At 33.1% G+C, this 21503-nt stretch overlaps 2 protein-coding genes across 7 annotated transcripts in view; one reads left to right on the top strand and one right to left on the bottom strand.

The window, feature by feature from the left end:
* Positions 1-21503, top strand: part of LOC128205067 (receptor-type tyrosine-protein phosphatase mu-like) — a gene marked incomplete in the record, with an annotated part of 180600 nt that overhangs the window by 35335 nt on the left and 123762 nt on the right.
* LOC128205066 (receptor-type tyrosine-protein phosphatase mu-like) lies at positions 1205-17590 on the bottom strand. Of its 6 annotated transcripts, XR_008256165.1 has the most exons (22): positions 14220-14407; positions 12320-13840; positions 11456-11573; positions 11235-11335; positions 10944-11084; positions 10584-10747; positions 10370-10457; positions 9720-9784; positions 9500-9536; positions 9241-9344; positions 8482-8607; positions 6929-7077; positions 6551-6686; positions 5465-5593; positions 4996-5098; positions 4329-4405; positions 3980-4114; positions 3669-3803; positions 3392-3549; positions 3011-3146; positions 2135-2462; positions 1205-1900 (listed from the first exon to the last, which is right to left on the bottom strand). XR_008256165.1 is itself a non-coding variant. In XM_052906479.1 (21 exons), exons 1-21 carry the CDS (start codon positions 14269-14271, stop codon positions 1868-1870), a joined length of 3708 nt encoding a protein of 1235 aa, XP_052762439.1. In that variant the 5' UTR covers positions 14272-14407; the 3' UTR covers positions 1205-1867. The 6 variants fall into 6 exon arrangements, 5 of the variants coding, with proteins under 5 accessions (XP_052762439.1, XP_052762438.1, XP_052762437.1 ...); XM_052906479.1 differs by lacking the exon at positions 2135-2462; XM_052906478.1 differs by having other exon boundaries at positions 1205-2462.

The following is a 21503-nucleotide window of genomic DNA, read 5'->3' on the forward strand; positions in this document are numbered from 1 at the left end:
TTGAGGCCGGCCGTTGAGCAGACGTGTTTTAACAGTCATCATTGTCAGAAAATATTAAACTTAAATTACAAAGCATGTTTACTGATGATAACCAAATAGGAGTTTCTTTCTATATGGAAATCTTAGTTCATACGTATCACTTTTTGAATTTTTTTTAGATTTAAAATATTTGTTGGCATTAAATGTTAAAATAACGTGCGAAAGAAAAAATATTTGGTATACAAGCGGTATATCAGTATGGTACTAAAATGTATTGTTTACAAAAATTATACTGTTTTCTTTCACGCCTTTTGATAAAATATGGAGTTTCATCATTGAAATAACAACAGTGAAAATATTAATTTGATATTATCACTACAAAAAAGTAGTGAAAATATCAGTTTTCAGATTCTGATAAGAAAACTTATTTCAAATCCATTGTAGTTACTTACCCTTGATCAAAACAGAACACTTCACTTTGAATCAGAAGTGTTGGCATTTGTAACATTAAATTAAATAAAGACATATCTGGAAATAAACAACTTATCGTTTATAAGAAGAAATGATTATCTCGTTTTTCAAACGTTTTCTTGATATTGAAGCTGAATGTTCTAATATTTGCTTTCATACCAAGCAAATTATAGATAAAAAACAACTGTTCAAACATAAATAGAATGTTATATTATGGATTAAATGTATTTTATACTGTTTGCCGTTGTAATACGTAATACGACCTTCCAGGAATATCCAAACAACAATGTTCAAATTAACTGATATTTTTTTAACACCAACGACAAATTTGTCAACAAACTAGCGTGGTCCTCATCATCACCTGGAAAACGACCTGTCTTCAATATACAAGCGAAACAGACTGGGTTCTGACAGAAAGATGAGTGAATATTAATGTATCGTGAAACACACTTTAAACTAGGAAAAATGTTTTATATCCAATGATTTTCCGCAATTGTTTTGCTAACACATTGGACCTTTCGAACTTCCATTCAATAAATGGCGGCGTAGTAATTTGGTTATGCAATCATGACCCGCTTTAAATAAAAGTGTTATCGTTTTTTTAAGCATAGATGGACTTATAAAACTTCATTAATAACTGTTCATAAAAGATTTGCACTAAAACGCGAGCGAAAAATACACTATACAAATAATGATTAAATAAAACATACAAGGAGTAAAAGGAAATATGAAGAACAAGGATTTTCACCAACAACCTATTTACTGAATAGCATATGATGTATACATGTACAAATCTTTAAAATTTCGGTACTACCTTTATCAGATCCAAGTCTTAATACATTTGACAGTCGACGGAAATTCGTACATGCTGTTCCAATTATAATATAATATTGTATTATAAAGGATTATTATCACATATTAAAAAACAACAATATTTCAATGCCAGGTCTATAATATATGTTTTTAATCCGTTTCTATATAGAAAATGTATTGATCCGCGTCACGGCACAGAACATCTTTGATAAAGAGCTATTTGAATTGTTATAAAATACAGAAATGATCTTCGGATGAGAACTGAACTCAACACTCAATGTTGTGAATACTAATATTGTTTGCAGCCGAAGTTATCTATGTAAAGCGTGATCAGAGCATTACGCTTTGAATCATGTAATTGAATTAAGTAATACATATACAGTTTATGTACATGGTAAGTAATGTGTTGCATATATATTGAAGAACCGAACGACAATCTTTTACTACAACCCAAACATCATATGATAACTCATGATGTAAGATACATGTCATTGCACCAACGCCTCAATTCCTTTCTCCAATGTTGAAGTCCTGAAACTAGTGGTACGCTATGAACACCAAATCAAAATTATATGTAGAACATTTTCATTTCCACAGTTTAGATTTACGTTAGAACACACTCATAGTTCCTTGTTCCCTGAAACATTTGGAATACAGTATGATCAAACAATTCTAATCTCTTCTAAATGTCTAAATGCCTTTATCCAAAGTCGAAGTGCATGTATACTAGAGCACACTCATAACATCTGCAGCTATGTTCCTGAGATTTGTACATACTTTATATAAATATAGAATTTATAAACATTATAATACAAGAATTTTGCGTAAATGATATGTAGAAAATACTTTAAAAAGCTAGAATGACAACTACCCGCCTTTCCCCAAAGACTTTTTGAATCTTATGGCCAGCTGCTCAGCTGTTTCCCGTCCAATCTAGGTTTATACAGCAATATCTTACAATTTAAAGTACAATGGGTTTTATCCTTTTAATCCCGTTTAACTATTTGGGAATGTTGAACTTCGGGTTGTTATTTTATGTGTTTCGCAAACGTTTGAGTAAAAGTTGTATTCAAAAGAATCCATGTCCGCTTGAATACACTTCTGACATTTCAGAGTGTTTCCCCGAAGTTTAAGTACATGTTGTTTTCAAAAGACTTGATGTACGCCAGAACACACTCATGGCAGAATTCCAACTGGGACTGAAGCAGCAAGAAAAATCTTCAATGAGCAGGTTATGGAACTGTACTTGATGTCTAGTAGAGCAGTGCAGTAGTCAAATCTAAAACGGGGATACTTTCTAAAGCTATTTGAAACTTCATGAAACCTCTTAGGTATTCATGGACACTGTTTTGAACAACATGGACACTATTTTAAACCTCTTAGTAGCCCTTCTGTAACTTGAGATATTCCATGTTTTGGAACTTAATGAATACTTTTTCAGTCAAGTACAGTCAAACTCTATTGAACAAGACACTCTTTGAAACAAAAGGATCATTTTAGTACAACAAGTTCACTATGTGAAATTATAAGCAACCTCATGGGAACTACAGGTATACTATTTGAAATTATAATGTCACTCCTTTGAAGGAAAAGGAAAACGGACACTATTTGAAATTACAGTGAACCTATGTAAAACTACAGAGGTTCTAGTTTTGAGAACTACAGGGATACTAGTTGAATAACGTGGACACTGACACTGACATAAATTACTGAGATAAATCTTATATAATATGACGATTGTTATCACCTGGATTGGAATAGCGAACATTCGCCTTGCCTTGATCTTTCTGACAGCGTTTACAACACTGACCTCGTGTTCAACGGCCATCTTCTGTATGAGCAGGGAAACAACACAGAACAAACCACTCTTGCTGGCTCCGTCACTGGTAAATATTTTGTTTTGTTTTATTAATCAGTCTTGATAACGTTTCTCATACATTTGTATTTGCGATTTATTCTTTTCATATTAATCAAATGCATTTTTTTTCTAAATTTAAAAAGGCCTCTTATAGGTCACAATATCGAGTTGTCAATTGTTATACTAATACATAAATAATACAGTGAAAACTACAGGGACAAGCATGACCAATCTCGGTACTCTCGAACTGCAAATAAATACGGAACTTACATGCAGTGAATGAGAATTGGTCCTCGAGATGTAGATGCTCTTGATGCCTCCTCAACATAGTTAATGAAGTCCATAAACTCTGATGCGGACCTTGGAGTATTTTTCGAACTGTCCCAGGCACTGAACGCTAGTTGCGGAATGCTTTTTATGACAGTCTCCTTGAAATTGATATATGATAGTATTATAGTTATAAATCCTCCTGAAGTAAGAACGTGTAAATGGTAAAGTGTTACGCAAAAAAATAATTCTTACTTTTTTATAAATTGAAAGCTTCTACCTTATTTTGTCCCGTTGGCTCCAACATCAGAGTTCTTTTTGTGTAATAATCCTTCCCATCTTGCCGTAAACTTTTCACACTGAACGCCCCTGTCTTTAACACTTGATTGTCAGCAGGGAAATATGAGCCCACGCTCTGAAATTCATACTTCATCATGTGTTCGCAAAATTACTTGTTTTTTCTCCATAAAGATTCAAAAGTAAACATACAAATATAAGCAAAGTCTAATTATACTACGCTGTGATTCAATATTGTATATACGTTAACTTTCTGCCTCATTGAAATTGTTCAAGAAATAAGGTTGACAGTACCTTATTATTTCCATTGTCCGTTTCAAAGCTGACAATACACGAGCAAGACTCTTGATAAATGAGCGTTAGGAAATCATCGACTGTCTCTGGCAAAGGTGTTTGTGCAACCAAATAGCGATTCTTCTTCCGATGACCCTGTCCAGTATTAAACGTGCACCAATAAATTTAAGTTTACCAAAACATGACTTTTCAGATATATTGATTGGTTTGTTATTATTACTGTCTAATCAGATTATAGGATTTCGAGTGGAAAACTACTTTTTTTATAGAGTGTTCGTTAAAACTGTCCTTGGTCTACGACCAAAGGATTTACAAATCCGTATCAAGCGTACAAAACTGTTTAACTCACGTCTATAAAAACAGCATTAATGTAATCCGATCTGCCCTCCTTTATGCCTTTATTCAGCCGGGGTCTGTTCCCGTCACCTAAATCGAATTTAAGTTAATAAAACATTGCTATTTAATGACTACTAACTATCAACGCGCTCATAACATCACGTAACATATATTATGACATTAGTTCATTATAAAACGGCGACACCATTAATGATATTAAATTCAATAAACTAAACAGATTTTAGATTTGATAAAAGTATATAGTTTTATTATACCCTTTCCGGTGGTTTATAGAGATTTATCCGTATAATAACAATGAATTCGCAGTTTCAGATAGTGGAAATAACAATTTCATATATTTTACTTTCAATTTATAGCCTGTTTTCACGTCCAAATAAAACGTCAGCGCGTGCAATGCTCGAACACATTTATTCGGCGTCATTTCCGAAATGTCGTTCGGTTCCATTTTGCTTAAGCGTGATTTTATCTGAAAAGCTGTCATTTTTAATCCCCTTTAGTTGTAAAAAGAGGGGAACACTTAAAGTAAAAAGCAACTCGTGAGATTCAGCTTTTGATTCTCTCGAGGTGAACTTTATTGCTATAATACACTAAAACAAACATTTAGTCTCTGTATAATAGTTATAAAATTAGAAAACCAAATATAACACAATACTTTCTACCTGGAATGTCGGCGTTTGGTCCATTTTCGCCCTTGAGTGTTTTGTTTCTCGCGATCGCCTGAGATTCTTTCTCTGAATATTCTTCCGCTGTGAACTGGGTTTGCTGAAATTCAACATTTAATTCTCTCCATCACTGAGAATTTTACTTACAATTTTTATCAAAAATCTAAATAGTATAACAGACACAAAGGTGCAAGTCTAGCAGAATAGGGTAAAAGTGTTAACACACAGATCAAATCAAAGCAAGTAAGACATTCAACAAGTGACACGCACGGAAACTTTATATAAGCCATACCGTTCATGAATGCTGGAAAGGTCAGCAAAAAGGTTGAGGATGTGGAGATCGATTTAAAAACATGAACTAACTACACATTTCTCGTATAGAGATTTGTGCCAACACACCACATTACCAGAACTACCGGTTACTAGATTTCTTTCTGATATTTCAATTACATATCATGAGTAGTACCTGAAACAACTTCGCCCAATCACCGTCGTTGAGGCTGTCCAAGAACGGCTGATAACTTTCCCCTTTCACCGGGTTACAGTTCAACGTTAATGAGTGAACAAGGGCTCTGTGGAGAAACTGATACTGCTCCTGCAAATAAACAACACGTTTTATAACATTTCATATGAAGGTGGTCTTGGTATAATAGCACATACTCATAAGTCAACGTCTGCCTTAAGTCTATGTAGTTTTGATTTACAAATGCTCTCTTTCCTTTGACATTTTCCTATCATAACAAATGAATAATTATTTCAGATCTTTGAATTAATCTTAAAGTTACTCAATTACGACCAAACGGTTTTGAATAAAATAAAATGGAATACTCACGCGGTTGATCTACCTTTTATTTATAAATATTGAGGAATTTAATACCTGTTTTTTTTCAGTGAAATACCGGTCGGCAAACAATTAAGCTTATTTGTTAGAGAAAGAGGGGAATTTAAAAATAATAAAATTATGAAAGAGTGAACTGATCATTGTAAACGGTTCCAATATAAACTCAGCAAAACAAATCCGTTTGGTTTGAATAAAACAATCCTCACATTGATTGTTCTTATGATTTATACAACAGCAACAAATTTATTAGCTCTTAGCCAATAGAGTGAACTGTCACTCTTCATGCGGTTTAAAATTGAGATATATATGCTCCGTTATAATATTGAGACAGCTCTAATATATCAAAGTGTACGAGTCAATTCAACCAAGTATCCTTAACTGCTACAATCAAATAATGGAAATAACATGGACAAGCTCAGTATCCTGAATTGCCAAATTAAAACAACAGAAAATACAGGCAAAATTTCACTACCATATAACAAACAGAGATCGTGTTAAACATTAACACTATATTGGAGGCCAATTCAACACCAAAGAAATGGTCACGATTACTCATACTGAGACTGTTTAAGACTTCGTATGTATTTTGGTATTCCAAAGGACCTTTCGTCCAAATGTATTGATTCCGTAGCTGACTTGCACCATGTTTTGATATTTCAATTACAATACTTTGGTAAAATATATTTCATAGAACTATACTACGATGTATACCAGTGTTTGGATCATGTTGGGCCTGTTCTGTCGCATGTTGAGCACACATCCGGGAATGTCAATGCTCCCTTCCGCTTCTCCTTCCTTCGTCAGGATGTCAAATGCAATATAAGTGCCCGTTCGTCCAACGCCAGCACTGAAGGAAAACAGAAACTTATGATTATGTTAGAAAGATATAAAATATTGGCTTGTAGTTTAGTGTGAAATTAACAGAAATGTTACATACATGAACAAATAGTTTTGTATTATTTGCATGTACGCTTTATAAGAATTCGTTCGAGCGTATGTGAACAAAACCCACTACAAGATTTTGTGAATTTAGATATATGACCTCAACTATATCTATACGTATTCAAGTATTCGTTCAAATCGTACTACCTGCAGTGGACCACTGTTGGACCGTTCAGCTTTGTCGAAGTGTTAAGGACCATTTTCCTGAACTCCACAAGAGAAGTAACATCTTCAGGGACACTTCTGTCTGGCCAACACGTGAAATGGAACTGATGAAGCTTCCTCTCTGTGGAACTCTAGCGGAAAATGTATATGATATTATCAATCATACTTTATAATTATCATACGGTGTAGTATAAGACAAAGCTCGCACCGTATCACCAATATTCAAAATTCCATTTTATATAAAAGGCCATTCACATGTACAAAGTTAATAATATTAGTCTACACTATACAAATAGTGTTTTATCTTGTGGACATATTAAACGAATTAACAGTTTCCACTAATTATTGAAGCTATCTAAATGAATCAGTGTGTATGATGAAGTATTTTTGTTAGCCTGATTGGATTCATTCGATTGTATTTGAAAACGCCTGCAGGTAGTATCTGTTTTTTTGTAGTACATGTATATCATTTAACATTGATTTATGTGTATACAGGACAACTCTGTTTTTATTAATTAATTTTTCTTCAAGGTAATGTTTACTATCATGTTATTATTAGTTTAAAGCTGTACAGATTGTTTGGATAAGTGTGAGGGAAGTTGAAACCGATTAAACCCTCCGATGAATTCCTATTTGATTCATATATTGTTATAAAAACAATTGTCACAATCATTGTTATCGCTCCGATGCGGATACCAAACTTGTATTAGAAAACATTAATCTTATTCTTCGAGCAAGAACCCAATAAGTGAATACATAAATTGAATTCATGCATTTAGGTGACGAATTAATGATACGTGAGTGGAGTGTACGTTGATTTCAGGGGTATTTGTCAAATTATACGTATGCAACTAAGATAGGTCTTCAATAATTGAGGTGTCCCGTTAACTTCTTTCACACTTTTGGTATTAAGAACACACGCTGTTTCCATTTCTTAAGTTATGCTATCATTTCCATTTATCTTATCACGGTGACAATAACATCATTGAATTTCATTTAATAGCAGTACATTCATAAAATTGTTTACAACTGTACTCCAAATACCCATTTTATAACGTAAATTTGAAAAGGATAATAAATATTCTAATAATTTCACATGCACTAGTTATAGTCTAAATAAACGTCCGTTTCAACTCAGCGAGCAGGGTAAATAAGACCCGGATATTTCTCTTATGTAGATTTTAACAGGGAATTTTAGGACTAGGAAGTAATGTTTCACTAAATACATGGAATGTATTCACTCAGCCATAAGCCATCAAATAAAGTAGTTTTATCCATACCACATTTTAGGTATGCATATCAAAACTCCCTTTTACGAATGGCAATAAAATATAATAATAATATTAAACAGGCAAATTTCAAAACAAAATGAGGTTCACAATCAATATGATATAAGATAAATAATTAAATATTTTGTTGTAGTTTTTATTATTATTATTATATTCGATTTTAAAGGAATAAACAAAAAAAAAAACATCAGCGAATGTCAGCAAACATTTCATAATATTTAACTAATACATTATAACACATCATACCTGAGATATTTGAAAAGTTCTTCTTGTGATTTCAGCGTACTCATCTTCAGACAGACAAGTAACGTTAACGTTTCCGTAACGGGCAGACGATCCAACATCCGGCCAATATTGGTCACATTTCCCTTTCTACAAAAATACTAGAGTTTCATTATTGAGATGAAACAAAAGAGTAAAAGAAAGACTATATATTATTTTGAGGAGCAAACTACATGTAAAGTAATGTTATAAATGGGAATGTTTTACTATGTTTCTTTGTTTGGATTTTTACATAATAGGCTACCTTCTATTGATTACAAAATGTCGAAGATTTAAGGTTATGTTACAATTTTCGTTTTCTGTACATGTTTGTTGGCAGGTTTACTTTATCAAGGTACTATAAAATGTTTTCAAAGTGCTAGACAATGGATGAAAAACACGTTGATCGTTTAAAACACGCAAAACACTTAAAGCACTCAAAACATGCAAAACTCTTAAATCATTTAAAACATGCAAAACACTTTAATCATTTAAAGCACGCAAAACTCTTTAATCATTCAAAGCATGCACAACTCTTTTATCGATCAAAACATGCAAAACTCTTTAATCATTCAAAACATGCACAACTCTTTTATCGATCAAAACATGCAAAACTCTTTAATCATTCAAAGCATGCACAACTCTTTTATCGATCAAAACATGCAAAACTCTTTAATCATTCAGGCATGCACAACTCTTTTTTCGATCAAAGCATGATCGTTCAGTTATTAATATTTTGGTTACATTTTCCTCAATTAAATTGGTGACCATGACGACTTTTTCAACTTTCTGCTGCCAGATCATTTCCCAAAACAATCCAAAGTCTCCAAGTTGTTTAGACATCGGACCTATAAAGACATGTTAAATAAACTACTTTGTCATATAATCCTTAATAAAAACAGTTAAAACATAAAGTTCAGATGATGATGATAATGATGATGATGATGATGATGTGCTATATACTAGTTTATATATCTGAAAGGGAATTACTCATCACACCTACCTAAGGTTGCAACGTACTCATTTCTCCTTTTAAAACCCTGAAGTAAAGATAAATTGGTTAAAATTGGACAACTGACAAAATGAAGACTCTTAATTTATCAACGTTCTTAATTGATTTATCAAAGGAACTAATCATTAAGAAAAAATACAAACGTATATTTAAAGAAAATGTGATTGGTATCAGGTCCAAGGTATTATAAGTATCCAACAATAGTACATACATCAATAAAGCTTGCGTTTATATAATCAGATCCATTGTACAAAACCTTCACCCGTGCATCGTCATCTGCAAACAAGATCATGCTTGTTGAACAAAAACACACACACACACACATATCGTCACCTTAGTGCAATAACTCAATAACTGCATATAGACATAGAATCAGATATTGCGTTCTTGCACTAAGGTGACGATATGTCACAGTCTTTCAGAGGTTAAGGTCGGTAGTCAAACCATTCTTGTATTTGGGACATTGCTTTGGGCCTCTTATTGGAGTGAGTCTTTGATTTTATGACAACTGGGATTGTACCAGTAGTTTTCACATTGAATTGTAATAATATATTCAAGGGATTTAAGTCGAGCTATTTATCAGGATTCTGCTTCTGATTCAAGACACATTGATCAAAGTCAAACAAATACCATACAAGAGTCACATTCCTATACAAAACACCATTCGTTAAACAACTATCCATACATCGCAGAGCAACCGCCGCATCAAGGTCATTGAAAATATGTTTACCATCTTATATTCCTGCGCGTTTGATAATGTATCTACTTAACCAAAATTTAAATAAAAAGCAAATATTTATATGTACCATCATTAAACAGCCCCTCATGTTTTATAAAAATCAAACAAAATAATTCACTCACAGGGGTAAATTCCTTTATATCTGTTGCGTGACATATTGCTAGCCTTTTGTGAATCTTCGTATGGTTTTGTAAGTCCGTATGGGAATTTCTGTAAGAAAAGAAAACCAGGGATAGAATAGACATGAATGTAACAAAGTAATTTGTGTTATTTTCATGAAATGTATTCGAAATTGTTTTAAACCTTTTTCAATTTCAGACTTTATTACAAATGTACCTCAAACTCTTCTTCATATGAGCTTTTTATTTTTGCTTTGAAATACGCAGATAACTCGTCAACTTTAACTTTGGTTTTGTTAACTTCATTTGAGTTGTTGTAATATACTCCTCCATTTTCTTCAAATCTAATAGCAATCTCCCGTGTAATAGCGTCCTCGTCGTCTGAATGAGAGAAAGGTAACAACACATATGTTATAACTGATTCACAAACACTTATTTTGGACATTGAAACATGTTATTGATAAGCGTATTCCGATTCCTATTTTAGGTAACGTACAATAAGCAGGAAAGTGTAAAGTGGAATGGAACAGAACACACGGTAATAGCATAAAAACACTGAACATGCGTAGCATCTTACCAATTTCAAGATTGTCTTCTTTGCAAGTCATTTCTGAACTAGTGTTCTTCTCTGGGGGCGTTTGATAACTTGGATTGGAAATCAAGATTATCTGTGGGGTATCATCAACAGTGTTCGCATAAATAGCATCGGGTTGAACAACTGCTCAAATAGATGAATAAATTGCACGTACAATAAACAAATTATATCTTTTGTCTACATATTTCCGAAACTTATGAACTAATAAAAAGTGTCTCTCATATACAGTAATATTTTAAGGTAAGTAAAAGACAGACTTGTGAATGCGCTTACTGTTTTTATTCACAGTCGCATAGACCGCTGATGAGTCAACCTGTTTGTCATTTTGAGCAGTCTTTAATGTTGTTGATGCTTTGTTACTATTTCCAGCACGTCTGCAATGTAATATGCATAACAATATAAAGCATTACCTTATGAGTAAAATAAAGTTTCTACATAAATGGTAAAGGTCTATTAAGTCAGGCAGAACTCTAATAAATTGAAAAGAATCGCACCTTATCTTGAGTAGAAAGAATGCGATAACGCCAATGATTGCAATAATTAGTATCACACCGCCTGCAACACCTCCACCTATAGCGGCTGCTGGTGAGCCACCAAAGGTCTGTGTTTCACCTAAACAGAAATAGAAACATGGTCATTTAAAGTATACTTCTTCACAATAAACAGTCATCACTGATATTTAAACGGAACATCTTGTAATTCAACTGATACGAAATGGCGTCGAAATCATTGTGTTTTATATTTAAAGATTGATCAGTTTTTCCCCTGCGTTTATGTTGTATGCACGCAGTAAGGCAAGTGAGCAAATGACTATGAATTGGCAAGCGTGATTCATGGAATTAAAAATAGCGTTGGTATATTAATCATTGTTTAAACCCTCCCCGCCAAAAAAAAAAATAAAAAAAAATAAATAAATCCGTTGATATTTTATCTTTACATTTTGAATAATTATTCATTACGATGAAAGAACACGGTTTCTTCTGTTATTGAGTTTAAGTTCTGAAAGAAATGTTACCGACAACGTACGTTTATATAAAATATGATATCTTTTTAACGTCGTATATCAAGGGTTAAATATTGTCCAATCGGAACGCAGTATTGAAACTAACAATGACGTCATACATTCCTACGTGTCATACAATATACACGTCAAGTTTCATCTGTTCAAAGGACTATACGAATTTAAATATTTAGTTATTAACAACATAATGTAAACACATTTTTTTTTAATTCATAGGATGTATTCAGTTGAGAATTGAATATGACTGGAGGTGTTTTATAATAAAATACTTTAGCGGGAATCTGCCATTTTCATTGCAGTATATATTTTGAGATGAAATGAAACATGCATTAATTACCTTGAGGCATTTGAGGACACACAACTGCTGTGTAGCCAGGCGTGCAACCGTGAAGACATTCTCCACTTTCAGATGAACATCTTGTCCCAAAACCTTTCGAGATACAATTTTTGTCGCACTCATTTTCACACATTTCTCCAAAGTTGTTTTTTAAGCACCCGTTGATACATTTTCCAGATATATAGCATTCTTTGTCAACGCAGGTCTCACTGCAGTTAATGTTACAATTCGGCCCATATTTCATTTTTGAAGCACACGCCAAACACTCACCATTAGATCGGTTGCATGTATAACATGATTCATTGCACTTGTGTTCGCAAAATTGACCCCAGTAATCGCTTTCGCAACCTGTCTTACATTCTCCTGTTAGCGAATCACATTGGCCATCTATGCATGTTATGCTACAGTTGACACATTCACCACTCTCGTTTGGATAGAAACCTTCATCACATGCAGTACACTTGGTTATATTTGAAGTCACATTGCATGACTTACAATGCTGTAACAATGAACAGGGACAGCATGATCCGTTGTCTGGATAATATTCGTTACTTATACAGTTATCGCAATTGTCAGGTGTAGAACACATTTTGTCCTGACAGATACATTGTCTTCTTGGGTGTGAGTATCCTGTGCTACAAGACACACATTGTCCTAATTGTGAGCAACTCGTACACGATTCAGAACAGTTATGTTCACAAATTTTACCGAAGAAGCCAGTTTTGCATGAGGTACAGACTGTCGCTTCAGTACAAGAATAACACGAGCCAGGACATTCTATGTTACAGTTTTGTCCATATTTACCTGGGACACAGGTATCGCATTGGTATCCTACGAATAAATTGCTTTGGCATTGACACTGACCATTTGATTTGTAGCACTCATTATTGACACATCCTTTGCCGCAAGTGTTCTGACAATATGACCCATAGTTTCCCTTAACACATGACTGACAGCTGTTAAAGTCGTCACATTCTGAACATTCTGCTCTGCAGCGGTGCGAGCATTGATCGCCATAGTAATTGGGTAAACATTTGTTACATTTACTATCAGTCCAACCGGTTTTACAAATACACGTTCCAGTTGCTCTTTCGCATATTCCGTCTACACAGCCGGACGAGCACAGGTATTGGCAGTAAGATCCATAAAAACCTTGATTGCATGATGAGCAACTGCTTGAGCTGGTACATTTATTGCAGTTGTTTGGACATTCAATGCATCTACGACTAGGATCATAGTAACCTTCTAAACACTCATCGCAACCAGAATAATAGGTACAAGTACAGCCAGAATAACGGCATTTTCCGCAGAGGTTATTATATCTAACATAGTATCCTTGTTGACAATCATAACAATAATCACCATTATACTGAGAACATCTAGCACAATTGTTGGTGCACTTTTTGTCGCATCTATCGTGCCAGTACCCGTTTTTGCAACCCGACGTGCATGTTCTAGACGAATCACAGTCGCCGTTGCTACAACAGCTGCAATCACTACAGTCATCCTGAGCTGTAATATCTTAAACAAAACAAAACTGTGGGTATCAAAAGATGAACATAAACACAAATATTCGTTTGATTATTCTTTCGTATTTCCTTTCATCGCACGCATGGTGGAGTTTTTTGTTTGCAATTAATGGAGCAAATATGTAATTAAGTTAAACCAAAGACGTCTAATTCATAATTAAACAAAATATATCAAAGATTAATTTCAATGTAAATATAAAGCGCCGTTTAGGACTATCATGTTTTACAATTGCCTTGTCACCTTTCTACGTACTAACAAACAGCTCTGGACTATATGTACAAATAGGTAACATACTACCGAAATTGAATATCTAAGCAGACTTAGAAATACTACTTAGATGTATATATACTTAACTGCATTATCACTTTACCTGAAATAAAAAGTTCTAATATAATTCCGAATCCAATAGCTCCGATCATCATGCAATTAAGAGTTCATTGAAGTTGCCTAAATTGGTTGCGTCTGTTTATGTTTTAATAAAATCCAATCTATTTGAATTCATTCAATGTTAGTTCTAAAGCATAACTTGGTTATTTGTAAATGTTAGATAAAAGTGCGCTTAAATGACACAAATTGACATGAGGAAATGTTTGTTGAAATTCAGTGACTCATAACAGAACTGAAACTTTGAGGTGATGTTGATTTTATTCTATAACAATCGTAATCAGCTAAGGAAATGGGAACTTCTTAAGCCTTTCGATGAAATTGTACAAATTGTAAGTATAACCAGTATGATATTGGTCAATCAATGGACCATTTGCTAACTTTACTAAAGCAAATGCCAAAGTCAACAACTTTCAGCGTGTCCTTATATAATTCTCACTACTAGGGGAGTAGATGTTCAATCGATACATACTTTCAGCTAAACGTATATTTAAATTGTCATGACCTTACCTAAGTTGAGTGTCAAGTCTATATCGCAAACGTAATCTGAATAACAGGATACATCGCTTAAATTATATTTCAGGGGCGATGTGTACACCAAGAATCAAAACACTGAAACTGCTGTTGGATGGTTCTGCTGGTTGTTGTAAAAGCAGTCATCATGTAGTATTGCAATAAGAGTTTTTTTCAAATGCTGTAACGTACGTTCTTAATGAGCAAGAGCAACGCCAATAATAACTAGACTATGTTTCTATATAAGAAAATAGTTTACTTAAGATATGGGTATTGTGACTGTCTATGTGTACAGTGTGTCAGTTTGTATCTTAAATGATTTTTAAATTATACGATAGATAACACGATGCTTGAATAAAACATACAGACATTATTGATCACTATTGAAAAAACATTACATGTGTGCATCGACTTATGAGCAAGGATGAAAATATAAAAGCAGCCACAGACCGCCATATCTCCCATCAAATTAAGAACAGAATCAGCTTCGCTTTATGACAAGGGTAACTTGAAAATTCAAAAACAAACTGCAGCCGCAACATGTCATATTTGATTTCGGTCTTCTGTTAGTCCGCTTCTGAGGTAATGACTACTTCGTCAACCTCTTTGTCGCTTACCTTAACGGAAAAATCAGGTGACTAGATAGAAAATTACACTATGTAAATAATTATGTAAGTACTTCACATATTATTTATAGAAACATAAGTAGCATTAACCACATGGGGGGGGGGTGCAACTCAGATTTGCACTATTTTCACTGACCAAAAAACCGTCATAAAATGCAGGTATTATAGGACGTTCCATTTATGCCAATTTTTAAGGTGTTATGATGAAGCAAATCAACTGATGGTTAAAATTTATACTTGTGATCTTGTGCTGCACGGTATTCCCAACAAAAAAATGCAAGAATTACTGGAAATTAAGCTTTTTGCAAATTTTAGATTTCTTTTTAAAAACTAGATAAAAGATGCTGCACGAATGCAAAACCGTTATTAAATATAGTTTCATACTCATTCTTTCAACAACTACAAAACAATCACATTTAAACGGTGTACTTTATTCAAAGTTGACCATAATATAAACCTATTCGGAGGCATTGGGAAAGGATAAATCATTGGCTTAATGCTTATTTGTTAATAATTTTGATTAGTACTTTTAGTGTAATATGTTGCATAATATTTAAAAACGACAGTACTAGCTCGTACAATAACTCAAAGTACTTTAAACCTTAAGCGTAGTAAATTAAAAAAAGAGAATAATAGATACAATTTTTGATTATAAAGTCATAATATGTTATATAACAAAATCGTTGTCTCGCACTGTCGTTATTACTTGCGTGAATGTGAGATATTTGGTGAGATTTCATAATTGACACTTATACTTGAAATTAAGCAAATTGCAAAAGGGCGACAAAACTGAAACACATTTTGAAAAGTTTAATTCAATACGGAATAAAATTATTAAATGCACTAGAAGCAATTATATTTAAAAATAGATTTTAGCAAAAAAAGAAAAGAAAAACAACAACAACAACACCTTTTTCAACGTTTTAGTTTTAGTTGTGGAATTTATACTTTTTCGCATTTCGTTCTTGTATTTTTATAACATTTCATATATATCCGTCTCAATGTCATATGTTTTTATTTGTTTCGTAACAAACTTCACTGCCATTTAATAAATTAATAAACAGTGATGAAGAAGTTTGGGGTTTACCTATTTTAAGTTTTCTCAAGTTGATGCATGCTTTGATAAGATTTACCTTTGACGTGTTTTCCTTGTTCAGGTTTGTTGGGATAAGAATGAGGTTGGTGCACGTAAAATGGGTTAAACCCCCAGTGAATTTACATTTTACTGACCGTTCCAAGGCGGTACCTAACAATCCTTGATAAACATACCTATTTTTTATAATATGCACTGGTTTGTTTTTGGAGTTTTGTGATATTGTTTCATGTTTCTTGTTTGTGATTTTTCGTTTTTGTGTTCTCTTTCTTTGGCGTTTACCCTGTGTCATAAAGCGGGGTTAATGTTTAAACTTTTGGATTCTGAGGTTGTTCCTGTAGTTTTTCACATAAATATTCAAACGGTATTTGGAAAACGTACATGTATTAAGATAGAGCATACAAGTTTGTCTAATATGTTTTACCAAGAAGAGGGCAATTAAACACATACAGTATTTATTTTTGAATGTAACAATACACCTCGTTCTTCACAAATAGTGGTAGCAATTATGTTATCAGCATTAGTAGAACTTATGGTATATATGGAGAATTAACTCGTTTTCTAGCACAAACAGTAAGATTGTTATAAACATTGCATTCAATGGGGGCTTATACGAATGAGTTATCTCCAAAGTTGTTATACGCCCACCAGTAACGATTTGCACTTCATGATTTAAGAGCAATACACGCCTGACATACATCAAGCTAAATAACTATGATTACAGGTTAGTACTAAATGATGTAAAGAAGCCGAGTATATATATTTCTAAAGAAACGCTTAGGACGTTCATGTTTTGTAATTGTTTTTAGACCAACTTATAAAAACAAAACATATTTAGTGGAATTGAATATCTAGGTAGATAAGCCATGTCTTATAATATAAATATAAATATACGCAATAATTACGTAATACCTAATAAGTTAATATATACAGAACTATTAATTTACCTGAAAAAAGTAGACACAAAGCAATTGCAAATCCAATAACTCCGATCATCTTGCAATTAAAATGTTAGTCAATCGCATCAACTACACTTTTATTCAAATGAATATAATTAAGCACGTTCAATGCTCAACCAAATACTTTATTGGATACTTTCTAAATGTTTTAAAGAAGTATGTTAAAGAAAAGCAAGCAAAAATGAGGAAGAAGTTTGTTGAAGTTCAATGAATCATGACCAAATAATATATTTCAGGCAATGGGAAATTTAATCTATAGTTATCGTTACCGGCTTGTTATTGAAGTAATGGAATGATATTGTTATACACAGGATACATGGACGAAAAAACAAACAATGGTAAACATGAATTTGATATTGTCCAATCAATAAACATTTCTAGATGTTTGACGAAGCGCTGTATACTCACCCTAGAGTGAGGTAAAGGTTAAATCGGGACCTTAAGCTGAACAAAATTATATTCGATAAGGCCTTGGCTAAGCGCTGATTTAATTTAATATCGCAAAGGGAATCTTCACTACAGGATACAGCGCTTAAACCTTTATGTTTCGTAGTGATAAACAAAGCGAGGTGAGCATACACACAACCCAGTATAAAAGTGCAAGATACTTAGTTTAAGTTTAATTTGTATCCGGTATAGCAAATGTTAATGGGTTTGTAAGACTTGAGTCATTCTTGAATATTGCATTTTCGATGAACTCATAAGTATACAATTAAATTTAATTAGTGTGTTCTTTCTTTTGTTAAATTCACGGTTAATTGATTTTTGATATTGTTTATTCAAATTTCTTTGGAATATTTTGAATAAGCGGAGATATGTTTAAAATCGTATATAGTTGGGAAAATGGTTTCGAAGCTGGGGTCTAGTAACATTTTTCAGTATTGCACCGATTAAGTAAGCATTTCTTTGTTTTAAATAATGTTTAAAAAAATGTTAAATGTTAATATTACAGGGTTAAACCAGGGTTCTTTTCTTAACACGTATCTAACTAAGGCACTTGGCCGGTTAAATGCTAAAACCAAGTACATCATAAAACTTAAAACATGATATAAAATTGCGTTGATCTAGTTAGACATGACTTGATTGCAAATAGTTTAAGATGGTCCCTTTATTAAGAGTATTACGTAAACATTTAATGATTATGGAGGAACCTGAACAATGTCGTTGCGATTTTTAATTAAATATACCACAACTAGAACCCGTGAATTCTATTTTAAAAAGAGTCTGAGATCCCATGGGGGCTTATTGCATATTGGAAGTCTAAAGATCTGTTTGAAATATTCCGAATCCATGATGTATATGTATGGTTTAATTTGAGATAAAAAGTGTGGATCTAAGCAAAAGTGAAATGTTAGACATCAAAGTTGAAACATGTATTGTAAAAGATCCTTTATCATTCTTCCATGACCTTTAACCTTTCCATGCTCTTTAAATCTAGATCATTGATTACGTTTATGACCCTTGTTGACATCCTCACTTTACGCAATACTAAAACTGATGAGCTACATTACACCCACCTCCTATTTTAAACGGAGTCAATTTAAACGTAACTTGCGGTTTTTGAAAAGCAGAAGAAATATAGAGAATACCACCGGTAACACCACACCGGTAACACTTAAGAAATGTGTTGTGTTTTTCATTTATTCCATACATCAGGTATTAGGAATATATAAAATATCCAATCGCAGAACAACTTGCAATTAATCTTAACAGGCTTCCGGCTTTATTATAATATCCCTTTTGTAAAGTGGATGTGCATTTTTCATTAATATGGATTACACTAGGTAATGATCAATTGAACCGTAACAAGCGTATTAAAATCTGTTTGTTATATTAAAGAGATGGAGTGAAATTAGCAACGTTATATTCTGTGATGCTATCTTCTATTAATGAAATAGATTTGCTCACTTTATTTTCACTCAAATATGTATGCATATGAATATGCCGATAAATAAATTAACGAACGATCGGTTCATAAAAAAATATGTAGGCTTTGCAATTATTACAAGTTTTAATATTACAGGTAACACATTGCAATTTATTCGAAAAAGCAAGCAAATTTGTAACGCGTAGCACTCGATATGATTTAAACGTAGTTAAACGTAAAACATTCATGGATGTTAACTTAACATAGAATACAATTTTTGTTTTAATTTGTTCATTGTATAATCCAACATCGACTATCCATTTCTTATTAAATCTTACAGATAAAGTTTAGCAAGTTATAAAAGGGTCTTATCACGTTTGAGATAAGCTATGTTTTATTGACAATATCAGACATGAATGAAAAGAAAATGGAGTCTATTGTCAAAATCACCTGCCTACCTAAATACCTGATGTTAAATAAACAAGCATGCAATGCATTATTAGCGTGCATATGTTTTCGTTTTTAAGTCACTCGTGATATAGAATCACGTAAACCTAAAGCCTTATTATGCTCAATTTAAACAAAACTACAATACTAGCGTATGTTGATTCCCCTCGGGCCCAAGGTTTGCATTTCCCAATTATGACTGGAGTTAAGGTTATCAATATTTGCCTTTCATGAAGAAATATTTCACTTACAATTGATTTCTTTTGATAACATGTAATCTGATTGGTAGTCATATATTTTTGTAACAAAGAAATGAATCCACTTTTTCGTTATCTTTCTTATTTGAAAAAAAGATCATCAAAACCTCTGAACAAGTTGTTGATTGGGAAGTCTGGGGTATTTTGACACAAAACCATAGTTATATTGTCGACAAGCTTTTCCAAAATACGAAAATGCTTTTTAGTCTAAACTCTGATTAAAACTGCGTTCGTGAAATTTGGTCAACTCCTTATTACTCCAAAACATGTCAGAAGGTTGTATGTTTTACTCCCTAAAAAGACTAGTTTTAAAATCTAAAAACACATGAATCCTTTTGAAATGTTTTAATTTTTGGCCTTTCCGACCCACTTTTGAGCTGTAAAATTCTTTAAATAAACCGATAAACCTTCACACAGAAGACAGACGGTTGTTTTGTAAGTCATGCTTGACATGATAGGCAATATTATTTTTATACCTGAGATCATTTTCAAACGCAAGATTTATTTTAAATACACAGTCACACAGATATATTTTTTTTCTTTAAAATAATTCAAGGTATCTTCTTCTTCCTATATCTAAACAAAGCCCAACGTCAGATTCGATATTTTAGTTCGTAATCCAAACACACGTATGATGATTGCCATTTCGCCTTATTATTATTGTGTATTCTACTATGTGCACAGTCCTTTTGCGCTTCCTTAGATCAACTCATTTTCAACCAATTGCATTCATATTCCGATTATCGCAATAACTCGGATCTTAATGAAACGCAGTAAGTGATTGGTAAACGAGTGTTTATTGCGGCAAAATGTTTGCGACGACGATAAAGGAAGTGACTTCAATCACGATGCCGCTTTTTCGACTGATTTTAAACAAGTACGTTAAAATATATTGAAAATCTTATTTTCCATGGCTGTAGTTTGATAATTATAAAAAGAAGTTGCAAAAACTGGGTTTGCATTAAAACAACGTGTTTCCTTCACACATATTTTCATACACGATAGTGTCTGTCTATCCTATCCAATGCAATGCTTGCTGTCCGATCGTGTTATAATAATAATAATTGTATTCATGCATATCCCTTAATGGTAAGCGTGGATTTTGCATTCTTAATATCAATTTGTCAGACGTTACTTAAAAGCACATTCCATTTGTTGAGTAATGTATTGTAATACATTACTACATTTAGATACTTTAAACAATACGGAACACACCTATGAACAGTTGTATGCCAGGACTGCAGCAAATGCGATACAAGACTATGCACAAATGACCTTACGCCAGAAATTGATTGACAGGTCTAATCAGCCAATTAGAATACAGCGCTGAAAAGCCGTGTTGTTATCCGCCATTTTGTCCGTCAAACTGACTAGCATTCGTTGGTATTTCATCGCCTTATAAAGTAATTATGGTGAAAAGGTGTTGCTATCGCACTTGTAATTAGGATGCAAGGTATCCAGACCGACTACAAGATGGTGTGAAACTCGTTCCGTTTCCGAAACCAGTG

The sequence above is a fragment of the Mya arenaria genome, chromosome 10, assembly GCF_026914265.1.
Source record: "Mya arenaria isolate MELC-2E11 chromosome 10, ASM2691426v1".
NCBI classification, from domain to species: Eukaryota; Metazoa; Mollusca; class Bivalvia; order Myida; family Myidae; genus Mya; species Mya arenaria.

Coding starts and splice junctions, on each gene's coding strand:
- LOC128205066 (XM_052906476.1), bottom strand. CDS start 14,271: ATGATGATCGGAGCTATTGGATTCGGAATTATATTAGAACTTTTTATT. Junction 9,345..9,499: donor TGAGTACGTTGCAACCTTAG/GTAGGTGTGATG, acceptor ATGTCTTTATAG/GTCCGATGTCTAAACAACTT. Junction 3,147..3,391: donor CCAATTCTCATTCACTGCAT/GTAAGTTCCGTA, acceptor AATATTTACCAG/TGACGGAGCCAGCAAGAGTG.